Source organism: Pagrus major, chromosome 10 (assembly GCF_040436345.1).
Source record: "Pagrus major chromosome 10, Pma_NU_1.0".
Taxonomy (NCBI): domain Eukaryota; kingdom Metazoa; phylum Chordata; class Actinopteri; order Spariformes; family Sparidae; genus Pagrus; species Pagrus major.
Window position 1 is genome coordinate 2,472,262 of NC_133224.1, and position 19,966 is coordinate 2,492,227.

At 40.8% G+C, this 19,966-nt stretch overlaps 2 protein-coding genes across 5 annotated transcripts; both read right to left on the reverse strand.

Annotated features, from left to right (window-relative positions):
- Positions 1–798: 798 nt before the first annotated feature.
- On the reverse strand, positions 799–10,964 carry LOC141003604 (NLR family CARD domain-containing protein 3-like). 4 transcript variants are annotated; one of them, XM_073474989.1, is made up of 11 exons: positions 10,867–10,964; positions 9,457–9,556; positions 9,276–9,359; positions 8,936–9,016; positions 8,283–8,363; positions 7,871–7,926; positions 5,880–7,662; positions 4,929–5,102; positions 4,660–4,833; positions 4,420–4,466; positions 799–4,151 (listed from the first exon to the last, which is right to left on the reverse strand). In XM_073474989.1, the coding sequence occupies exons 2-11, from the start codon at positions 9,549–9,551 to the stop codon at positions 3,613–3,615; spliced, it is 3,114 nt and encodes a 1,037-aa protein (XP_073331090.1). In that variant the 5' UTR covers positions 9,552–9,556; positions 10,867–10,964; the 3' UTR covers positions 799–3,612. The 4 variants fall into 4 exon arrangements, with proteins under 4 accessions (XP_073331090.1, XP_073331089.1, XP_073331091.1 ...); XM_073474988.1 differs by having other exon boundaries at positions 9,457–9,559; XM_073474990.1 differs by having other exon boundaries at positions 9,457–9,570.
- Positions 10,965–14,014: 3,050 nt separating this feature from the next.
- On the reverse strand, positions 14,015–17,448 carry LOC141003621 (transmembrane protein 184C-like). The gene is made up of 11 exons (XM_073475015.1): positions 17,332–17,448; positions 17,116–17,246; positions 16,809–16,845; positions 16,370–16,575; positions 16,209–16,283; positions 15,769–15,862; positions 15,555–15,667; positions 15,340–15,439; positions 15,159–15,236; positions 14,778–14,871; positions 14,015–14,604 (listed from the first exon to the last, which is right to left on the reverse strand). Exons 1-11 carry the CDS (start codon positions 17,446–17,448, stop codon positions 14,330–14,332), a joined length of 1,320 nt encoding a protein of 439 aa, XP_073331116.1. The 3' UTR covers positions 14,015–14,329.
- Between the last annotated feature and the right edge of the window lie 2,518 nt (positions 17,449–19,966).

A 19,966-nucleotide genomic window follows, 5' to 3' on the forward strand; every position in this document is an offset into this window, starting at 1 on the left:
ACGGATGAATGAAGAAGCCGTTTTTACAAGAACCTTTGCCGAATTAATTAGAAAACCCACACAAGCAAGGATTTGTTGTAGACTGCGCTTCACAAAGTTGATAAAGTTTCTTTTAACGCCACAACTCACAAAATTGAGCGTTTTTTAAAGGGAGTCTGGGGACTTTTTCCACCGGCGTCAAAGCAGTTGTAGATGACGTATGCCGAATTCATTAGAAGGCCCAAGTGATTAAGGATTTGTTGTAGACAGCGTTTCACAAAGTTTAGAAAGATTCTCCTAAGGCCACAACTCACGAAATTGAGCGATTTCTAAGGGGAGTCTGGAGACTTCCTCCACGGGCGTCAAAGCAGTTGCCTTGTCACCCCTTGTTTTCTCATCTCTGTATCCCACATACTATTATCCAAAAGTTTTAAATTCACATGACACACAAAGAGAAGACCTTTTCTATATCTTCTTTATTCAGATTTGTAATGCACAAAATAGCCTACCTGTACGTCAGAGCTTGTGTTGATGGTACGTACAAAGTGGATATACTGTAACTGAACTGCATACATTTGATGTTGCATATAATATATAGGCTATCATTTATATTTATGAGAAAATGTATTTTGTAAGGCTCAATTATAAAATGCAGTGCCGTTGCAGACATTAAATATTGTGAGAAAATATGATTTTTATCTTTTTATTTTAACCTTCAATCAGTAGTAAGACCATGAAACCATGCATTTTTATATCTTTTGGTGGTGTGTATGTTCAAATAAAATAATAATAATAAAAAAATAAATAATACAAAGAGCGTTTGTTGCAACAATACGTTTTTATTGAAGGTAAAGTAAATAAAGGTGAGTTTTCTACCAGGACACATCCTAAAGCATTTTTGTTAACATACACATGGAAATCATTTAATCTACTGTTGGGTTGTTTTGATGAATAACGACATTTATCTGTTTTCACATAAACTCTTTATGTGTAACATGTGAGCCCAAATATTAGTTCACTGTATCTGAATACTTGACATATTTATTTATAATTCTTAATCTTTTAATACCTTAAATAAAAGTGTAATTAACTTGATTTGGAAAAGCTTCTTATTCCCAGCCACAAAATATTAAGGCGTAAATGTGACTTAGTTTAACACTTAACAACATCATGAAACTGGAATATTAATACCGTCTATAAAGTACAAGTACTGGAGCCGTTTTGATCAATGTAGGTACACAACTCAACAACATATATAAAACACATCTAGTCGTTCATATAATGCAGAACTCCTACATTTTATATCTTTTCAGAGTCTACAGCCACGCTGGCATCCTGTGAGGTTGTGCTCAGACACAGCAGTGCTTTAAGCTAAATGCTAATGCCAGAATGCTAACATGCTCACGATGCTGATGTTTAACAACTATCATCAGTTAAGTAAAATGTTCACTATGTTCACCATCCATGTTTAGTGCATAAGCATGCTAACAGCTGCTAATAAGCATTCAACACAAAGTACAGTACAGCTCATATTTGTTGAGATGTTTCAGTCTGGACCAAAATGGTGGACCAATAGACATTAGCATCCCTGGATACATGTTGCTAGCATGACGGAAAACACAGTTTGCCACAAAATCACAACAAAAACTTGAAACAGTATTCAGAACACATAAATGCACACAACTTAAACATAACACATGCTGCTGTACAAAATCAAGCCTAATGCAGCTCAACACACGGAGGCTAATGTACACATATTACACAGAAACACAAGTGATGGTATGAAACTCGCACGTGAGTCTAAACTCACAGATGTATCATTCATATCTCTATCTTGTAAATAATACAGCTAAATATACTGAAACATAAACAAAAATCAGAGTGGCAATGGTCAAAATAATATAAAAAAGGTACAGCTTCTTACTTAACTGAAACAATCAAACAACTGTTACCTATTTACATCCATCCAGAAGCATAAAACAGTAAAGTATTCATCTCTACACTGTCATACAATACTTACAATTAACTGAATAACAATGACTTATTCACAACAGCATCACAGTTAAAAGTTATTTGGTCACTCAAACCTGTTCAGCTGAAAATCAAATTGTAAATGAAAGATTGTAAATCATGACCAAAACTGAACTAAAACCAAAAAGTCAAAAGTCTAATCCACACAATTTAAAGTTGTTGGGTCAATCCTGTGTCATTTAATGTTAGCTGTTAGCATTTAAAAGATAGAAACAATCAGTTGTTTACCACATAAAAACGCTAAACATTACATCAGAGTTTTATTGGTCAAATCTGCACAAAGAAAAGAAATTGTCACACCTGTACAGCTAAAAGTTAAATGATAAAACGTATAAAAGTTGGTAAAACAACAACAGAACAACCTTACAGTTGTACAGATTTGGTCACACCTGTGTCATTTAAAGTTAGTTGCAAACAAATCTACACTGTCTATGACTTTAATCTTACACAGTTTGCAGAAACCAAAAGCTTTTCATCGAGGAAATACATCTGTGAGCTTCAACGTCTTTTTGGACATGTTCCCAGAAAAATGGATATAAAACTCAAAACAGGAACAGCAGGTTTCTGTGGTCGCTGCTGGAGAGGGTGTAGGTTTGAATTAAAGGCCGGTAGGGACATGTTTGAATTTGTGTTTATGTCCTCTGTTTCATAAACACACACAGGAGATTTGCTGGCTACGACTGAGATCATTATTTTGAAAGAAATGAAGTCATATTACAACAAAGTATTACAAAAATAGTCAACACTGTTCAACAACTCTTGCACTGTTTCAAGAAAATGACCATCTACACTCTATTAAATCTTGAAGCAGTCTTGAGAAAAAGCTTCAAACTGGGGACACAATCATTTATCTCTCACTCGTTGGTTTGTGGACCACCGTTTTGAAGCCTTGAGTTTGTTTTTATTTTATTTGGATGAGAGGGTGGAGCTGGGGAGGATGTCCTGATCTGACGCCGTGGCAGCGACTTGTCAATCACAAGGTAGCCACAACCTAAATCGAGCCCTGGGGTGCTCGCTAACGACGTCCTTTACACAACACTACACTTGACTGCTAGCCTGTGGGAAGCGTTCATTTAACCGTTATCTTCCTCGTGATCTAACAGGAGCGTTGAGGGAGGTGTTGGTGGAGTCCTCTAAAGCTCTGTATCTCTCTGCCACCCTGTATCGCTCATATTAGCCACACCCACATCCACTTCACTAGTTTGTACATCAAATTAGCCTACTGATGCTAAAGAAACTCTCTAACTGCACTGTGACACCGGCTCTTGGCATGTGGCGCAATCTAGCGACTGACTGAGCGAGCTTTAGCTACTCGCAGTGCTCTTTAGCTACTCGACTTTTTCAAACTCCCAGTTGGACTCACACAGCTTCGAACAAACTGTTGGTCCTCTTTCTCTTGTTGCCTCTCTCTGCCTTTCTTCATCCATCGTTTTGCAGAGACAAACCTGGCAACTCTGCTTAGATCTGCTACTAACGGGTAGGAGCCGTTAATCATTAAGTTTAGATTGCTAAAGCTATTGCTAAAGCTATTGCTAATGGACATGTCCCGAACATCCACATGCAAATCTACACCCTTGGTTGCTCGTGTGAGTGCAGTGAAAGTTATGTTAGCTGACAAAATAATGCAGAAGACTGAGGTTCAAGTTCAACAGCAGGGTAAAGGGGCTCACTGAACTTTGTTTTGAAGGTATAAAGGTGCGTCCGACTGTCGAAGGCAACTCTGTAGAAGGAAAGAGTCCCAGCCGGCCAGTCCAGATACAATCCCACCCGACTGGAGCGAGAGCAGAGGGTCTGAGGAGGAGCACAGGCAATCTCATCATTGTGCCAAACATAAGAACCGTCATTAGCGCAAGTCAGACACCAAGACTTGTCGTTGTGTCCCAGCCTGCAATCATCCACATCCCCTTTCCTGCCAATGGATCTGTACGTCAGCCCAATATTGAAGGGCTGCATTGCCTCAACCTCCAGGTAGCAGCGCTCGTCTTGACCCTGTTCACACAGCACCTGTCGGCAGTGATCGAACCTGTCTTTGTGATCGGGATATGGCTGCTCTGCTTCCACCCAGGTCACCTTTCTGTTCCCTTCAGAGAGGAGGAGGTTCTTGTGGGCTGTGTTGGCGTCCAAAGTGAGCTCACAGGCATCTGGAGGTAAGAAAACACGTCAGTTCAGGAGCATAAGATGGAGAAATGGATGAGTTCAGAAGTAGTCACTCCAAGCACTCTGGCACAAACAGGACTCTTTTCATGCTGCACTTAGCTCCAGGCTAAAGGAGCTGTTAGCCCTGGGCTAAAAGAGCACAAGCTAACCCCAATTTTAGCCTAGGGGTGCCAATGTAAAAAGTAAAGAGAGTAGTAACACAACATTTAATTGAACCTGTCTCTGATTACTGTTTTTGCAAACGATACCTACATTTCTTGAATCCTGGTCTCATCCGGTGAATTCCACCATGTTCAACACTGTGAAGAAAAATGAGGATTAAAGCTGTTGTCTTGAAACAGTGTGGCTTTGGTGTAAAACTCTACAATTTAGTTTCATGGTTGGCAGCACATTCCATCTCACTATAGTGTAATGTAGTGTTAAGCCCAGCAGCTTCGCTCACTTAGTTCAGTAAAAAAGAGTAAAAAATCCATCACTTTATATTGTAATTACTTGATTTTGATGGGCTTGTGTTGTGGCTCGTTGCTCAGTTCAGACAGAACTTTGACTCCTGAGTCTCCTGGGTTGTTGTAGCTCAGGTCCAGCTCTGTCAGATGGGAGGGGTTGGACTTTAGAGCTGAGGCCAGAGAAGCACAGCCTTCCTCTGTGACCAGGCAACCTGATAACCTGAGAAAACAAAGTGTGGTTTATTATCGTAGTACAGAAGTGGAAGCCGAAGCAGGATAGTGGCACAGCTCACACTGAAGCTGCAAACTACATACCTCAGTATCTTCAGTCTGCAGTATTGACTCGACAGTCCATCACAGAGCAGCTTTACTCCTGAATCCCTCAGGTCATTGTTGCTCAGATCCAGGTCTCTTAGAGGTAAGTAAGGGAACTTGAGACCAAAGGCCAGGTGTTCAACCCACTCTTTTGTCACCTTGCAGTCTGCAAGTCTAAGGATAGAGAAAAGGCTTACTATAAAATAATAAAGATAGACGCAAAATATGTATCAAGGGTGTACTTTCCATCCAGAACAGGGAGGACACCAATCAGCCATAACTTTAAAACCACTTATACCCCTTTTTATCCAGAGCAAACCAAGTGCTCGTTCTGGGCTGGTACTAGTGCTGGTTCCGAGTTAGTTCAACCTGTAAACTGGTTTGCTTTTCTACGGGCATGAGAGACACCATAGAGTCACATTATTCAGTCAATGTATACCAATGTATCTCCAGTGTCCCAGCACTGAACAAGCAGGAACGACTGTTGCATGTCTACATTGGCATCCAAACAAGACTGGTCCTCGGACCACGGTTGCTTCAATTAGTGGAAACAGTTCTAAATCTTCTGTTTATTCTCCCATGGATAAGTCAGAACGACCACACTAGCTCTGTTTTTTATAAAATGGTGGTCATAAGCAGTCTTGGTCTGTATTGTCCTTGGTAAAGAAAACCCCCAGCCCCATGACGCAATCGGTTCTTTGTTGTAGACCAACGAAGTGTTGGTGCCACTCTCGAGCCAGTCGGCAGCCAGGTCTTTGGCTATCGAAACACAAAGACCTGGTTCCAGACTAGGCACTATAATCAAATGTTCTGCTGGGAAACCCTGGGTCCTGGTATTCATCTGGATGCCATGTTACACAAATCACCCACCCAAACACCATTGCAAACCCCCCGATTAACAGAAATACTGCGACATGACTATTTTATGTATTATAGGGAAAGAAAACATACATGGCCTTTCTGCTGCTCCTCACAGCTGGTATCAGCCTCCGTCTGCCTTCCTCTGATGTGTTGAAACTCTTCAAGTCCAACTCATCCAGGTCTTTCTTTGACACCTGCAGCATGTAGGCCAGCGCAGAGCAGTGCAGTGGAGTCAGCTCTCTTTTGGAACGATCTGACAACTTGAGATATTCCTGAATCTCATCTTTGACTTTGTGATCTCTCATCTCAACCATGGTCTGGAAGAGGTTGATACTGCTTTCTGGCGGGAGGGCTTTCCTTCGGATGGCTTTGAGGTAAGTCAAGATTTTCTTGTCGGTATCTTGGCTTGGTTCTGGCGTCGTCAGCAGACCTCGAACAACTCTGCGGTTGGACTCGACCAAAAGGCCAAGAAGGAAGCGCAAGAAGAAGTCCAGGTGGCCATTCTTCTTCTCCAGCACTTTATCAACTGTCATCTTCAGAAGATCAAGGAAAGTATGTTCTTCGTCCTTCAGATCAAGGAAGTCGCCAAGTTCTTTTGCATTTTTGTTTGTGAAACAGTCATAGACAAAAAGAGCTGCGAAGAACTCCTGTAGGGTAAGATGTACAAAGAAGAAGACCTTCTTCTGCGAAACTACGTGTTCTTCCCTCAGAGCTGCGTTGCAAAATCCAGAGTAGATTGTTGCCTCTGTTAAATCAATCCCAGAGTCTTCTAGGTCTTCTTCATAGAAAATGAGGTTGTTCTTCTGCAGCTGGACAAATGCAAGTTTTCCAAGTTTCAGAAGAAATTCTCTGTGTTTCTTCAGAAGTCTTTCCTTGTTCGTCTCAGTTATCTTGTCATATTTTCTGCTTCTGCGTTTGGTCTGGGCAAACACGAAATGCGCCATCATCTCTGTTAGAGTTTGAGGGATTTCAGCTTTCTCGTCTCCTCCAAATATCTCTTCAAACAATACCGCAGAAATCCAGCAGAAGATCGGGATCTGACACATGATGTCGAGACTCTGTGAAGAGCGGATGTGCGAAACAATCCTGTCAGCAAGGCCCAAGTCGTGACTAAATCGTCTCTTGAAGTACTCTTCTTTCTGTGAGTCACTGAACCCTCTTATCTCGGTCACCCTCTCGACAAACTCTGAACAGATCTGACTGGCTGCTGCTGGACGGGAAGTTATCCAGAGTTTTGCATTTGGAAGAAGTCTACCCTGGATGAGGTTTGTAAGAAGATTGCCCACAGAGGTCACTTCACTGACGGATCTTACCATCTTCTTCTCAAAGTCCAGTTGAAAACGGTTTTCATCAAGCCCGTCCAGGATCACCATGACTCTGGCCCTGTCGTAATCCTCTGAATTTATCAAAGTTCTGAGTCCAGGGTGAAGTTCAGTCAGGAGCTCATGCAAGCTTTTGTCATCTCTACTCAAATTCACCTCTCGAAAAGCAAGACAGAAAATTAAATCAAAGTCCTGGTTTTCTCGGTCTTCGGCCCAGTCGAGGATGAATTTCTGCACAGCGAATGATTTACCGATGCCTGCGACGCCCTTTGTCAGGACTGTTCTGTGGGATGTCTCTTGGCCAGACAAAGGTTTGAAGATGTCACTGAGTTTGATTGATTGTTGAGAAAGTGTTCTTTCGAATTTATGTTTGATGTTTCTGAAGGTATGTTCTTCATGTGGCCCTTCACTCTCTCCAGTGGTGATGATGAGGTCTGTGTAGATTTTGTTCAGGGGGCTCCCTTGGTCGCCATTACCTTCAGAAGTCAAAGTATATTTCTTTTGCATCGCTTCTTTCAGATTCTTCTTTGCTTCCAAAAGGTGGCTGTGCCCTGTCACAATCAAAAGCACGCTTGGTATTAAATCTTTTCAGCTAGGTCATGAAAGCAAAACCAAAAGCTTGACTTTAATGTCAATTTTGATCTTAATTCGATGCCTCTACAATGTTATATCATCAGAGGAATATTTGTGTACCTGTCCTTAAAGTAACTATACATATTTCTTTTAATGTCACAAGGCCACACACAAGTTTGAACTTACCGATGTCTCCCTCAGTAGGTTTTACTGAACAGCTGGAGGGCTCTGCAGTCTGTTGGCTGTAAGGTGATCAACAAACGACACATTAGTCCTGCCAGATGTGTTACGATGACATCATGTTCTCCGAGTCAGATTTCTCTGGTATTTCTCTAGTATTGTTCAACAATACTATCAGCTTCACAATGTCTCTGCTGGTTTTATTGTCTGAATTGACATTTTAAACTGCCGATCACACCGAGATGCGTCGATCGTGATCGGCCCAAGTTTGTCAAACTGCATGATGGCGCTAAAAGGGCATCACTTTATTCTCACAGACATCCTGCTGGTTACAGTCATGTTAAACCACAAATGGTGTGTTTATGCTAAAAAATACTACATGCTTTAATTGTTAATTTCATAGAATAAATTAAATTACCTTTGTGTCTTCTTAAAACTGAGCGGCTGATACATGGATGAATCACTCTTCATAGAGACGACGCTGGGAGCTGTGGACTCGCTGTGGAGACAAAATCTTTTTAGTTATCCAGCAAAAAAAAGACAACTAGTAATCTCAAAATAACATCAACCACGCTCGCAGGTAATTGTTGACATTTTAAATAATACGCAGCAGCAGAAGGAAACTGATGAGATTCAGGCCTGAGCTTTCCTCAGTGTTACTCTAGATGTCCAGGAAAATCATCTTTATGAAAAAAATGGTGAACTACAGTTTGTGATCTTTCATATTCCTGGATGAGTTACAGTCCGACATTAGAGACCGTATCACTGTGATGTTGAAAAAAATCACAACTCCAGGGGCTAACCTGGTTAGCAGCTTAGCTAACAGACAGCAACAGACCCACTGCCATTTGTCTGGGTGGAATTTTGCACTTTCAACAGTGTTTATGTGGATCAGCACCCTGAACCGAAGACCGTCCCGTACCAAACCAAATGTTCTGAACCGAAAGGTTTGGGTAAACATGCATGTGTACCATTAGACCCAAAATACATGCAGACATATGTAGACATCACTACAATCTCACTCACTTTAATATGCTTGTATAGTTCACAGAACACACTACATCAAATTACCTTCGTGTCTTCTTAAAACTGAGTGGCTGATACATGGATGAATCACTCTTCATAGGGACGACACTGGGAGCTGTGGACTCACTGTGGAGACAAAATCTTTTTAGTTATCCAGCAAACAAGACAACTAGTGCGCTTAACTCAAAATAGCAGAGTAAATTATAATAGTTGCAGATGCAAGAATCTCAAAATAACATCAACCACGCTCGCAGGTGATTGTTGACATTTTAAATAATACGCAGCAGCAGAAGGAAACTGATGAGATTCAGGCCTGAGCTTTCCTCAGTGTTACTCTAGATGTCCAGGAAAATCATCTTGCACTCTTCTCACTACATCAAATTACCTTTGTGTCTTCTTAAAACTGAGCGGCTGATACATGGATGAATCACTCTTCACAGAGACGACACTGGGAGCTGTGGGCGGTTCACTAAAAAGAGGAAAACATCTTATTACTTATTAAATAAAGTTTTACAACCTTCATTTCTCACAACATCCCAGCTGCCTATTCATGAGGCTAATATTACCTCACAGAAGGGTCACTGCAGGAGCTGACTGGCTGCTCAGACATCGGAGAGGACGACGTAGAGTCGTTTCGCTTTCTCTTCCTCCTCTCGGCCATTTTTGCTGCTGAAACACAACTTTCAGAAGATTAGTAAAGGACGTGGTTTATCATTACATCAGCGTTTCTGGCAGTTTATTTGATCATTTTCACCTGTTTATTGTTATTTCTGGCTAATTTACATGTCAAATTATAAAAAATCAGTAAACTAACTAATAAAGGCTGCTTCTTTGGAGAAAGTCACCAGACTCCCTTTAAAAAACGCTCATTTTTTAGATTTGTAGCATTAGAAGAAACTGTATAAACTTGTGAAGCTCTGTCTAAAACACATTCTTAACTATTTTGACCTTGTTGTTAATTCGGCATTAAATACAAAACATTCAGATGTTTCTTTCCTTGTAAAAAAAATTATCTGTTTCTGTTGTTTAAAGTGCACCATACCTCCCAGCAGCTGTTTAACTCACTGTATCAACTGATTTCACCATTTACACCAGATGTAATAAAGAATATAACACACTGACAGTTAACATGTCAAATTATAAAAAATCAGTAAACAGTAATTAATATACGCTGCTTCTTTGGAGGAAATCACCAGACTCCCTTAAAGAAACGCTCATTTTTTAGATTTGTTGCATTAGAAGAAACTTTATGAACTTTGTGAAGCTCTGTCTAAAACACATTCTTAACTATTTTGGCCTTCTTGTTAATTCGGCATTAAATACAAAACATTCAGATGTTTCTTTCCTTGTTAAAAGTGTTGAAACTTCATACTACCTGCTTCCATGTCGGACGTTAACCTCCCAGCAGCTGTTTGAAACACACTGTTTCACCTGATTTCATCATTTACACCAGATGTAATAAAGAATATAACACACTGACAGTAAACATGTCAAATTATACAAATCCAGTAAACAGTAACTAATATAGGCTGCTTCTTTGGAGAAAGTGGAGAAAGTCACCAGACTCCCTTTAAAAAAAGCTCATTTTTTAGATTTGTTGCGTTAGCAGGAACTTTATGAACTTTGTGAAGCTCTGTCTAAAACACATTATTAACTCTTTGGGCCTTCTTGTTAATTCGGCTAATGTTATTTATGAAGTTATTCTTGTATCCGTTTGTCTCAGCGCTGTTTGTTTACAGAGCTCAGATTATAACTCGAGCCCTGGTTGAACCCTGTGTTATTATCTGCTGTCTGCATCTTCTCAGTCGTTATCAAAACGTAACACAGTGCCTCGTGTTTGTTGTTCCTCTCTGACCTCCATGTCTTTATTCCTCTCACCTTTGTTTATCTGCTGCGCACTTTAAAAATGTCTGTCAGGAAACAACAAACCCGGACATCAGACGAGGAGACACACGGAACCATTAACAGATACTCACGTTTGAACTCCGACGCGTTTGTCTGCTTGTTGCTTTTTTATCCAAAATTGTTTCTGTTGACAAACATCATTGTCTGTCACGCGGTTATAAACTGACGGAAAGTCCCTTCTTCACTTTTTAGTTTCGGTGTCATCACTTCCGCCTCCTCCTCCTTCAAAATTAAAGTTAAACTGTACCTGTGTTTCATAATGGATCTGCAGCGACATCTTGTGGATCAGAACAACAACAACAACAACAACAACAACAACAACAACAACAAGTGCAGTGAGTCCAGGTTTGATTATTGTGTCTATCGGTTGCATTTCTGTGTCATTGATCTGTATTTTCTATTTTATCACGTCTTTCTAAAGCAAAATATGACTTGTTATGCTTTATAAATAAAGTTAATTTAAAACTTGTTTCATTCACAAGGGACATTTTAACTGCACTGAGTACTTTTAATACTTTTTTTGAAATAAATGTTCCCGATTACACTTTTTAGAGCACTTTGTAACTTGTTTTTGAAGAATTCATAATAAATAATAATACATGAAGGTCAGGTTGAGCTATTATGATAACTTTTATATATTGTGTTTGATTTGCTTTATTTAGGGTTTGATAGCATTTTATTTAGCTAATTATTCGTTTAGTTGAATTATTTCCTTGTTCAGTTTTGTCCGGTTAGTTGTTAGTTTTGTTTGGTGACACTGTGTTGGGTTATACAGGTAGAAGGACAGGTGTGTAGGACCATGATGCACCTGGGTGGACCTCTGGTTTTTTACCTTTGTTCTTTGATTGCTGGAAATATAATCCATGAAAACCTCAGGAGCTCTGAATGGACACTGAACCGGTGCAGCAGTGCTTCTCTGATTTGAATTGTGAGGTTAGATTCAGATTTTGTGGACAAACATTGTGATATTATTGCTTTTTTCTTGCGTAAAGGAGCTGAACACGTCATATCGAGCGTCAGCAGCTCCTCTGGTGTGAGAAACTTTGTATGAATGATGCTTCCTGACCTTTCTTATCAAAGAGGAGTTTACTGAAGTACAACAACAAACCATTGTTGTTTCCCTTTAACAGCCTCTCATTTACAGCACAGCCTCACTGTGGAGGACTGAAAGTGCCTAAATTAAAAAACATTTAAAAAAATAGATTTCTCAATAAATTGAATTATGACGATTGAATGCACAAAAATGACACTGAAAATAAATGTAGACATTTATGAATTTATATATTTCTGTTTAATTTGTGCTTGTTTTCTCTAATTTATTTATTTAGTTTATTAGCTGTTTGTTTGTTTACGAAATTATTTTTTATTTTTACAAACTTTTCCTTAAAAAAATACACAAATAAATACATTATGAATGAATAAATTAATAGATAAAATAGTAAAATAAATGGGATAAATAAAGAAGCTAATTAAAACAGACATTATTTTATTTAATATTTTATTTTTAAACACTGTACATTTATTTTCATATTATTTTTGATGCATGTGAACAGAATATTTATTTTCACTCATTGAAACATTTATTTATTTACTTATTTTGTGAGTTTCAGTCCTCCAAACAACAAACCGCTCCGTCTTCACACACATCATGTGCAACCAAAACCGTTTTAATCGCTTGTAATTTAGAGATCACAACATGACATGTAGTTTGTTTCTGTATTTATTTAACTTTATTTGTTTTTAATTTCTTGCCAATATGATGTGGAAAGAATACAGAAACAAATACGCAAAAAGAAAAAAGTTTTAAAATAATAATACACAAATTTAAATGCAAAATAAAACAGAAATATCAATTTAAGTCACATTTTTGTGATTTAATTAATGCCTACATTTATATTTAACATTATTTTTGGTGCATTAATGGCATATTTACTTATCTGTTGAACTTTATTTATTAATTTATTAAATTATTAATTAATTAATTAATTTATTATTTATTTATTTATTTATCTCTTATCAGATAAGAGCTTGTAAATTACAAAAAGATCACAACCAGGAGGGAATCAAATCATTAAATGCATTTTAAAAACGGTTGCTTGATCATAAACTCATATAAACAATATAAACTTAGAGCTACGTCATGTTATTAATATCTTCTCACTGTCACTGTCACGTGGGTTATTGTGGTCACAGTGCACCACTCCCATAAATGGAGTCACTCAGCGTCAGTACAATATTTATTCCAGCTTAAGTTCGTGTAAATGAGTTCTCTGCAGCGTCTTCGTGTATACTGACGGTTAATTTGAGCTGCATGTGTCGACAAACTTGGACGATTCGTTCTGATTCTGCAGCACAGCGTTGTGACAAACAGGGGAACAAAGCAGAGGACTTCCCTTTTTACATTTACAACGATGAAATGAGATAATCAGATTAATTTAAATTGAACTAATACTCACATCTCTGTCAGAAAACCTCTCTCCTTCCTTGCGTCTCCTCTAATGACACCTGTCTGTGTGGTGGTTGTCTGTTTGTGGTATTTCACAGATGAGGGTGTTCACAACCGTAAAAAACTGCCACTTCCTCTTCCTGAATCTGGATAGAGTAAAAAAAAGGTTAAAAAAGGACTCATACATCCGTTTGGGCAGGTTTTACGCTCTCCAGCAGCTTGTTTTCTCTGTTTGACTCACAGAGTTCATGGTGATGATCTGTGATGTTTGATTTAAATTAAACATTTTAAAAATCACAATTAAGGAGAATTAGTTTAGATCATTCTTCCTTTCTCCTCCACCAGTAGACGAGGTTGGATCAGCGCGAGATCAAGTCAAGTCAATTAAGTGTCAGTTCGTCATCAAACTAATAAAATTTCAGACTGTGAAAATACGTCATAATAAAGACGACACAGTCAACAGTGTCGTTAGTGACGCCGTCTCGTTGAACACTCACTAAAACCCATAATTATCTTTTCAACTGACAAACATCATGTGTGTGATTCATGACACAATTCAAACAGGATCAATGACCGATGAGATCCAGACTTACAACAGCAACAACAACAGTTTCTCATTGTTAGATGTGTCATGTTCCTTTATTATAACTTAGAACAAATAGTCAAACCTTGCTCAAGGACACTTCAGCACTGTGACAATGTAAAACCCACCAGCTGCCTCCTCTTCTGATGAAAACATCAAATATCCTTCCAACAGCTCGAGACACGTTTATCAAAATGACATCATCAGACATCAAAATACAGATTTCAAACATTTAAAACTGGCTGATTATTTCAAAAATACGTTTCTCAACAAACATGGCTTTGACATCACAGAGCGCAGACTCTTCTTCTTCTCTGATTTCCTTCCATTAGTCTTGATAAAATCCAAGCGTGAATCAGCTTCTTTTTCACTAAATTGTAGACAAGAGTTCAGGTTTATGTTTTTTTTCTGACTTTAAAACAGAATCCAAGTTTATTTGTCCGCAGCAACAAAGCTCATCACAACAACGGTTCAAAAGACGAAAGAGAAAAGTTCCCAGTTCTTGTTATTTGGTATCACCCGCCTCAGGAGGCGAGCTGTCGCTGTCGTCCTCCCAGGAGGAGGAAGTGAACCCCGCGGGGGCGGAGATGGAGTGAGGGGCGGGGGTGTGGCCGAGGCCTTGGTACCGCCCACTTGAGGAAGGGGAGGAGGGCATCGACGTGGCTGCCACGGCGATGGGGTCCTGGGAGGTGGCTGTGAGAAGGCCGGTGTGTTCGGTGTGTTCGGGTCGAGCCACGCTGCCGAAGTACATCTTGTTGGGACGACCAAGGAACGTACGACCTGATGGAGGAGGATACTTACTTTTACTCTTAACATGGTTCATTACACACATATAAAACTAAGAAATGAAATGTCAACAAAAACAAATTAGGATTAAATTAAAAGTAGTACAAAACAGAAACCATTTCCTGTTAATGATGAGTTTAACTGACTCATCGGACTGAGACACTCACCAGCATGGCGGACCTGCTCTGTCACATCAGCTCTGATGTCAGAGAAATCCCACATGGCCAGAAAGCTGTCGAAACACGATCCCTCCTCCGCTTCCTGGACGGAGGGATGGAAAACAAAATAAAGATACAGAAGGACAGATTGAGGTGAAACTAGATAGATGGAAAAATGCAGATAGAGATACATACAGAGGCAGAGATCAATGCAAAGAGATAGATAGAGATAGATGACAGCGATCGAACAGGTAGAGATCGATCAGAGAGATAACTAGAGGTAGATGGAGACATACAGAGATAGAAAGAGGTAGAGGTTGATGGAGACAGATAAACAGTATCTTGAAAGCGATAGACATAGATAGAAATAAACAGACGGACAGATTTTACCTGTACGTATGGTTTGTAGGTGAAGGTGTAGTGGTGAGCGATGGCAGCCAGGAACATCTCTATGCAGATGATGAAGTCCTATATCCGTTGAACAATCAGTTCGTCAAGGTGAGAAAAAATCAGTGCTCGTTTGGCAACAACATCCCAACACACAAACTCACATGACTCTTTCAATGTGTACCTGCAGTCCAGTAGCGACGGCCTCCACGCTGTCCCAGTCCCAGGTGTGTTTGTCGGAGATCACGCCGACCTTCACCAGGAACGCTATGAAAACTGCCTGCCTGGAGAGAGAAGGACAACTTCAAATAGTGTCCTCAAATGTCCTGGTTGTTCAGTTTACAAGGATACGAAACAGAGAGACGTAGCAGACGACTCCCTTCATCCTTCCATCCTTACCAGAAGGAAACAAACACCACCAGTTTGACGCAGAGGAACTTGCCCACAGGCCTGATGGGAGTCAACTCTTCTTTGAGAGCCCGGTACAGCAGCACCAGGCAGTACATGGCGAACTGGACCGAGAGGGATTCGTGTGTTAGAGTGTGCACTTCTGGGAATGCATTATATTATGGCGACAAGGGTTCGCACGAGTACAAAGAGTGCGTGTCTTTACCAGCTGAGATATGTTGTTGATGATGACCAGGTAGGACCAGGCGTTTCTGAAGCTGAAGTTGGCTTCATCGTAAACCCCACAGAGCTGACAGATCCTGCAGGGAGAGGAGGAAACAATCATCTTCTCAGATCTCAGATCTGCACTAGGGGACTACCTTCTTTTCACAGTTATGGTTACAGACTCTCTTCACCTCCCTACATCTGTATTTTGATGGTAATTTATTTGCCGAAAAAAGTGAGAAAACACAGTAAACAAAGTCAAAGATAGATTAGGACGCTGTCATTTTCTTTCAGATGTCTATAGATATCGCCATAATCTCATTATTGTGAATTTTCTCGGCCAGGATAATGGTGACAGAGCATAAATTCAAACAGAGCATGTAGCTGTGTTGTTACTGCAGTGTGAACAGAGTTGTTACCATGGTTACAGTATGAACTCACAGCGCGATCACGGTGGTCACGGGTCGGACCACGGTGTACTGCAGGACTCCCAGCTTACACCTGAACAGCAGCACCCTGTCAGAGGAGGACAGAGAAACACTTTAACCTCCACACGTCCATCTTTCTATCGCACTGTGACAGTAAAGCCGCCCGCCTCTTACTCTCCCATCGGCCACGGCGGGCAGCAGCAGAGCGGCGGCAGGTGAGGCTGCTGCTGCTGGACCTCCAGCATGAGCACCAGGCTGGGGTACTGGTTGCTGAGGAAGCTCAGCAGGAACACCAGGAAGTTGTAGATGACGTAGGCCTCGTAGCACTCCCTGCACGTGTCCACGTAGATGGCCAGACTGGGATACCGCAGAGCGAGCCACTGGACGGGACGGAGGAGAGAGAGGATCGTCTTTAGAGAGGCAGCTAACTGTAAACAGATGGTGTGATAACATGAAGGTTGTGTGTGTCCTCTGGTCTTGTGACTCCGTCCCATCGCCTCCAATTAAGGTCTGTTGCCATGGGAACCTAATGTAATAGAGTGGGCAGATCACGGTCACTTCCTCAGTGTGTGTGTGTGTGTGTGTGTGTGTGTGTGTGTGTGTGATGACTCACACTGTCCAGACTGTAGATTGGCACCATCCATAGTATTCTGGTGGAGAAAGACATGAAGGAAGAGAAGAAAATGTCATTTTAAGAACTGTGGCGTGGCGTGGCGTGGCGTGGCGTGTTACTTGTTTTTCTATGAGTTAAAGCTGTAAAAAGATGTTATATTGTGACATTTAACAGTTTGAGATGAAACTGGAGGCCAAACTTGCTGTTTTTGGGCTTAAAACCAATCGACGTGTCCTGTTTTCTTTCCTTAGTGATGTGAACTATTCCTTTAAAGCCACTTTAGGTTGAAGGTGTGTGTGTTTCCCACCTGATAATGGGCCTCTGCAGCTCAGGCTGGGTGTAGTGGACGATGTGCTGCAGGATCCCCCACAGCGAAATTGGGATGGTCAGAAAGACGAAGATGCCGGCGATGAACCAGGCTTTGCTGTGAGTCCCGACCTGCAGAGGAGAAGCTGCGTGACTGTTTCTGTAACGCTTATCTCGTTCACACAGCTCGACAGACAAGACCCTGCAGGAAGTCTACCTTGTCTTTCTGCAGCTCCCAGATGCAGAGCGGCAGCACGGCCACCAGCAGGAGGCCGTAGAGAACCAGAACCAGCGGGCGGATCCACCTCCTCCACTCTGCACACGAAAACGGCATGATGGCTGCTTCACCCTCAGCGTCGACTACAGGCGCATCCTAAATCCTCAGGCCGAACCTGGAGGACGAACGTGTGAGATTATGTGACCCACCTGTGATGTTTAGGAGGCAATTTGGGGATTTTTTAGAAGTGTTAGCACAAACAAGCTAACTGCACATAGCATTGCATTTTTACCTCTTTACTAGCTAATATTGTCCACAGTATCACCCTCCTGAGCTAAAGTAGCTTCGTTACTGGTCAACAGCGAGCTAATTAACTGATCACAACAATACCATTTGAATTTAAATAAATAACAATTAAAGAAAAGTGTATTTTTAAGTGCAGGTTTTCTGTTCTCCTGTTCAAGGCGGGAGCTAACTGTTTAGAAGCTAACGCCAGCTAGCTCGGAAATGTAGCTAACGTTATCGATCGAGGCGTCTCCGTTCAAAAAACAAAACAAAATTCGGTATAAAGTTCTGTCAAAATAACACAGTGTTCATGAGCTCAACATATGATGTGAAATAACAGATTTGACTCATTTTTGATCCATTAATGTTGAATATTTCTGTCACGAGGACCTTGCGAGGTGGCTAAAGCTAACATTTAACGTTAACGAAACACACTTCTGCTGTAACATCAGCATTTCAGTGTTTCTTCCCGCTCTGATAACAGACCTCATTAAATATAAAGCTTTTTAAAGATATTTTTCAGCATTTAAATGAAGTTAAACTGACTCTTGTGCTCTACAGACACGTAAAAACAAAGATTACATCCTAAATTGTGTCATATTACAATATCATGACGTTAAAATGTATTAAAAAATATAATTTCCGACTTAATTAAATAATAAAAAGCACTGATGTCACTGTAAACACGCCCAGTGACGCCACACAGTCATTCTCGGTGTGTTTTTAGCTGATAACTGTCACATTGATCATCTCGACAGTGAAAACGGGTCATCGAGGAGATAAAGCAGCTGAGACCTGATGGGATCGATAACAGCTGACGAGGCTGTCGGACCGGGTCAGACGTGTCCTCACAGAGATGCTCGGCCTGGTCTCCTCCCCGGTTCTGTTCCCGTTACCAGGCGACGCATCTCTGCTCCGCGCGACCACACACACACACACACACACACACACCGACGATCAGCTGTTTCCTGTTCACTGATCCTCCGATCGCCGCCCTGATCGATCACTGATGGGTCATGGGTCCGGTCCACGCGGCGGTTCCGCTTCAGGCTGCGGCAGCTGCCCGCGTCTGTCCGCCTGTCTCCCGTGTGGCGTTCACGGCCCCACGTCACGGGGAGGAAATCTCAGCCTCCGTCGGTCACGTGGTTCACAGGAGCGCGACGCAACCAGGCTCTTTAATTATCTTGATTTAACTCACATCCTGTTCAAACTGCGTCCACAATGATCAGTTAATGTGATCATTTATTTCCCAACAGATGAATGTTATTTTAAAAAAAGTCTTGGTGGGTAAACAAACAGGAAAGCTTCATTTTACTGTGACATTGAACGCACCACAAAACAAAACAATACAAACAAAGATCACACCTGAACAATTAACACCTCCTCAGCCGCCATTTTGTAAATGTCCTTCAGCTAAAACCAAAAAGTGAGATATTAACTGGAAACTGCTGCTCAGAAGAGTTAGCATGCTAACACGCTAAACAGCAGCACGTTAGCATGCTAACACGCTGAACAGCAGCACGTTAGCATGCTAACACGCTAAACAGCAGCACGTTAGCATGCTAACACGCTAAACAGCAGCACGTTAGCTTCGAGTACGGAGGAACAAATCTGACAAAATCAGATGACTCAATGAATAAATTAATATTAATCAAACACACCGAAATGCATTTATAGTTTACATCTGTATTAACATCCTTATTAATGGCCCTGTTTAATTTGACATTTTATTTATTTATTTGTTATTTTACATTTTCATTTTGCATTTCTGCGTCTTAATTTCGTAATTTACGTTCAAAGGGCTAAAAGTTGACCCAGAAACACGGTTTGAACTACAGCTCCTTCATTTAATTTTGCAATAAATATCCTATAGTCATTTATTATTATTATTATTATTATTTTTATTATATATTTTCTCACTTGCTTTACTTCTTTTTTTGGCATTATCAGTCCTCCATAACGTTGAGCATCCAGCCTGGGATGACTGTCGACTCTTCAGCTGGGAACCACATGACTGTGTGTGTGTGTGTGTGTGTGTCAGTGTGTGTGTGTGTGTGTGTGTGTGTGTGTCAGTGTGTGTGTGACTTTACAGCAGCGGACTGGAAAATTAATGAAAGCAGACCTTTAGCTCCCACACTGACACACATCTGCATAAACCAGAGCAGATGTTTGTGAGACCTTGGAGAATATAGCTTTATTGGTGACATACATACAAATACAATATACAAATATATACTTTAATACACAAAACTCATTAATAATTCAGATTGGTGACATCAGAGCAATATTTCTACTATGAGTTACCCTATGACCCGTATGTTGTTCAGTCTCAGCCGTCAGCAGTTCATAT

What these genes read in the sequence shown, in the direction of transcription:
- LOC141003621 (XM_073475015.1), bottom strand. Translation starts at nt 17,448, where the DNA reads ATGCCGTTTTCGTGTGCAGAGTGGAGGAGGTGGATCCGCCCGCTGGTT. An exon ending in GTGACCACCGTGATCGCGCT is followed by an intron (nt 15,863 to 16,208) that starts GTGAGTTCATAC and finishes CTCTCCCTGCAG; the next exon opens with GATCTGTCAGCTCTGTGGGG. An exon ending in TCAACAACATATCTCAGCTG is followed by an intron (nt 15,668 to 15,768) that starts GTAAAGACACGC and finishes CTCTCGGTCCAG; the next exon opens with TTCGCCATGTACTGCCTGGT.
- LOC141003604 (XM_073474989.1), bottom strand. Translation starts at nt 9,551, where the DNA reads ATGGCCGAGAGGAGGAAGAGAAAGCGAAACGACTCTACGTCGTCCTCT. An exon ending in AGGAGCAGCAGAAAGGCCAT is followed by an intron (nt 5,103 to 5,879) that starts GTATGTTTTCTT and finishes CTCTATCCTTAG; the next exon opens with ACTTGCAGACTGCAAGGTGA. An exon ending in TGCAGACTGAAGATACTGAG is followed by an intron (nt 4,834 to 4,928) that starts GTATGTAGTTTG and finishes TTGTTTTCTCAG; the next exon opens with GTTATCAGGTTGCCTGGTCA.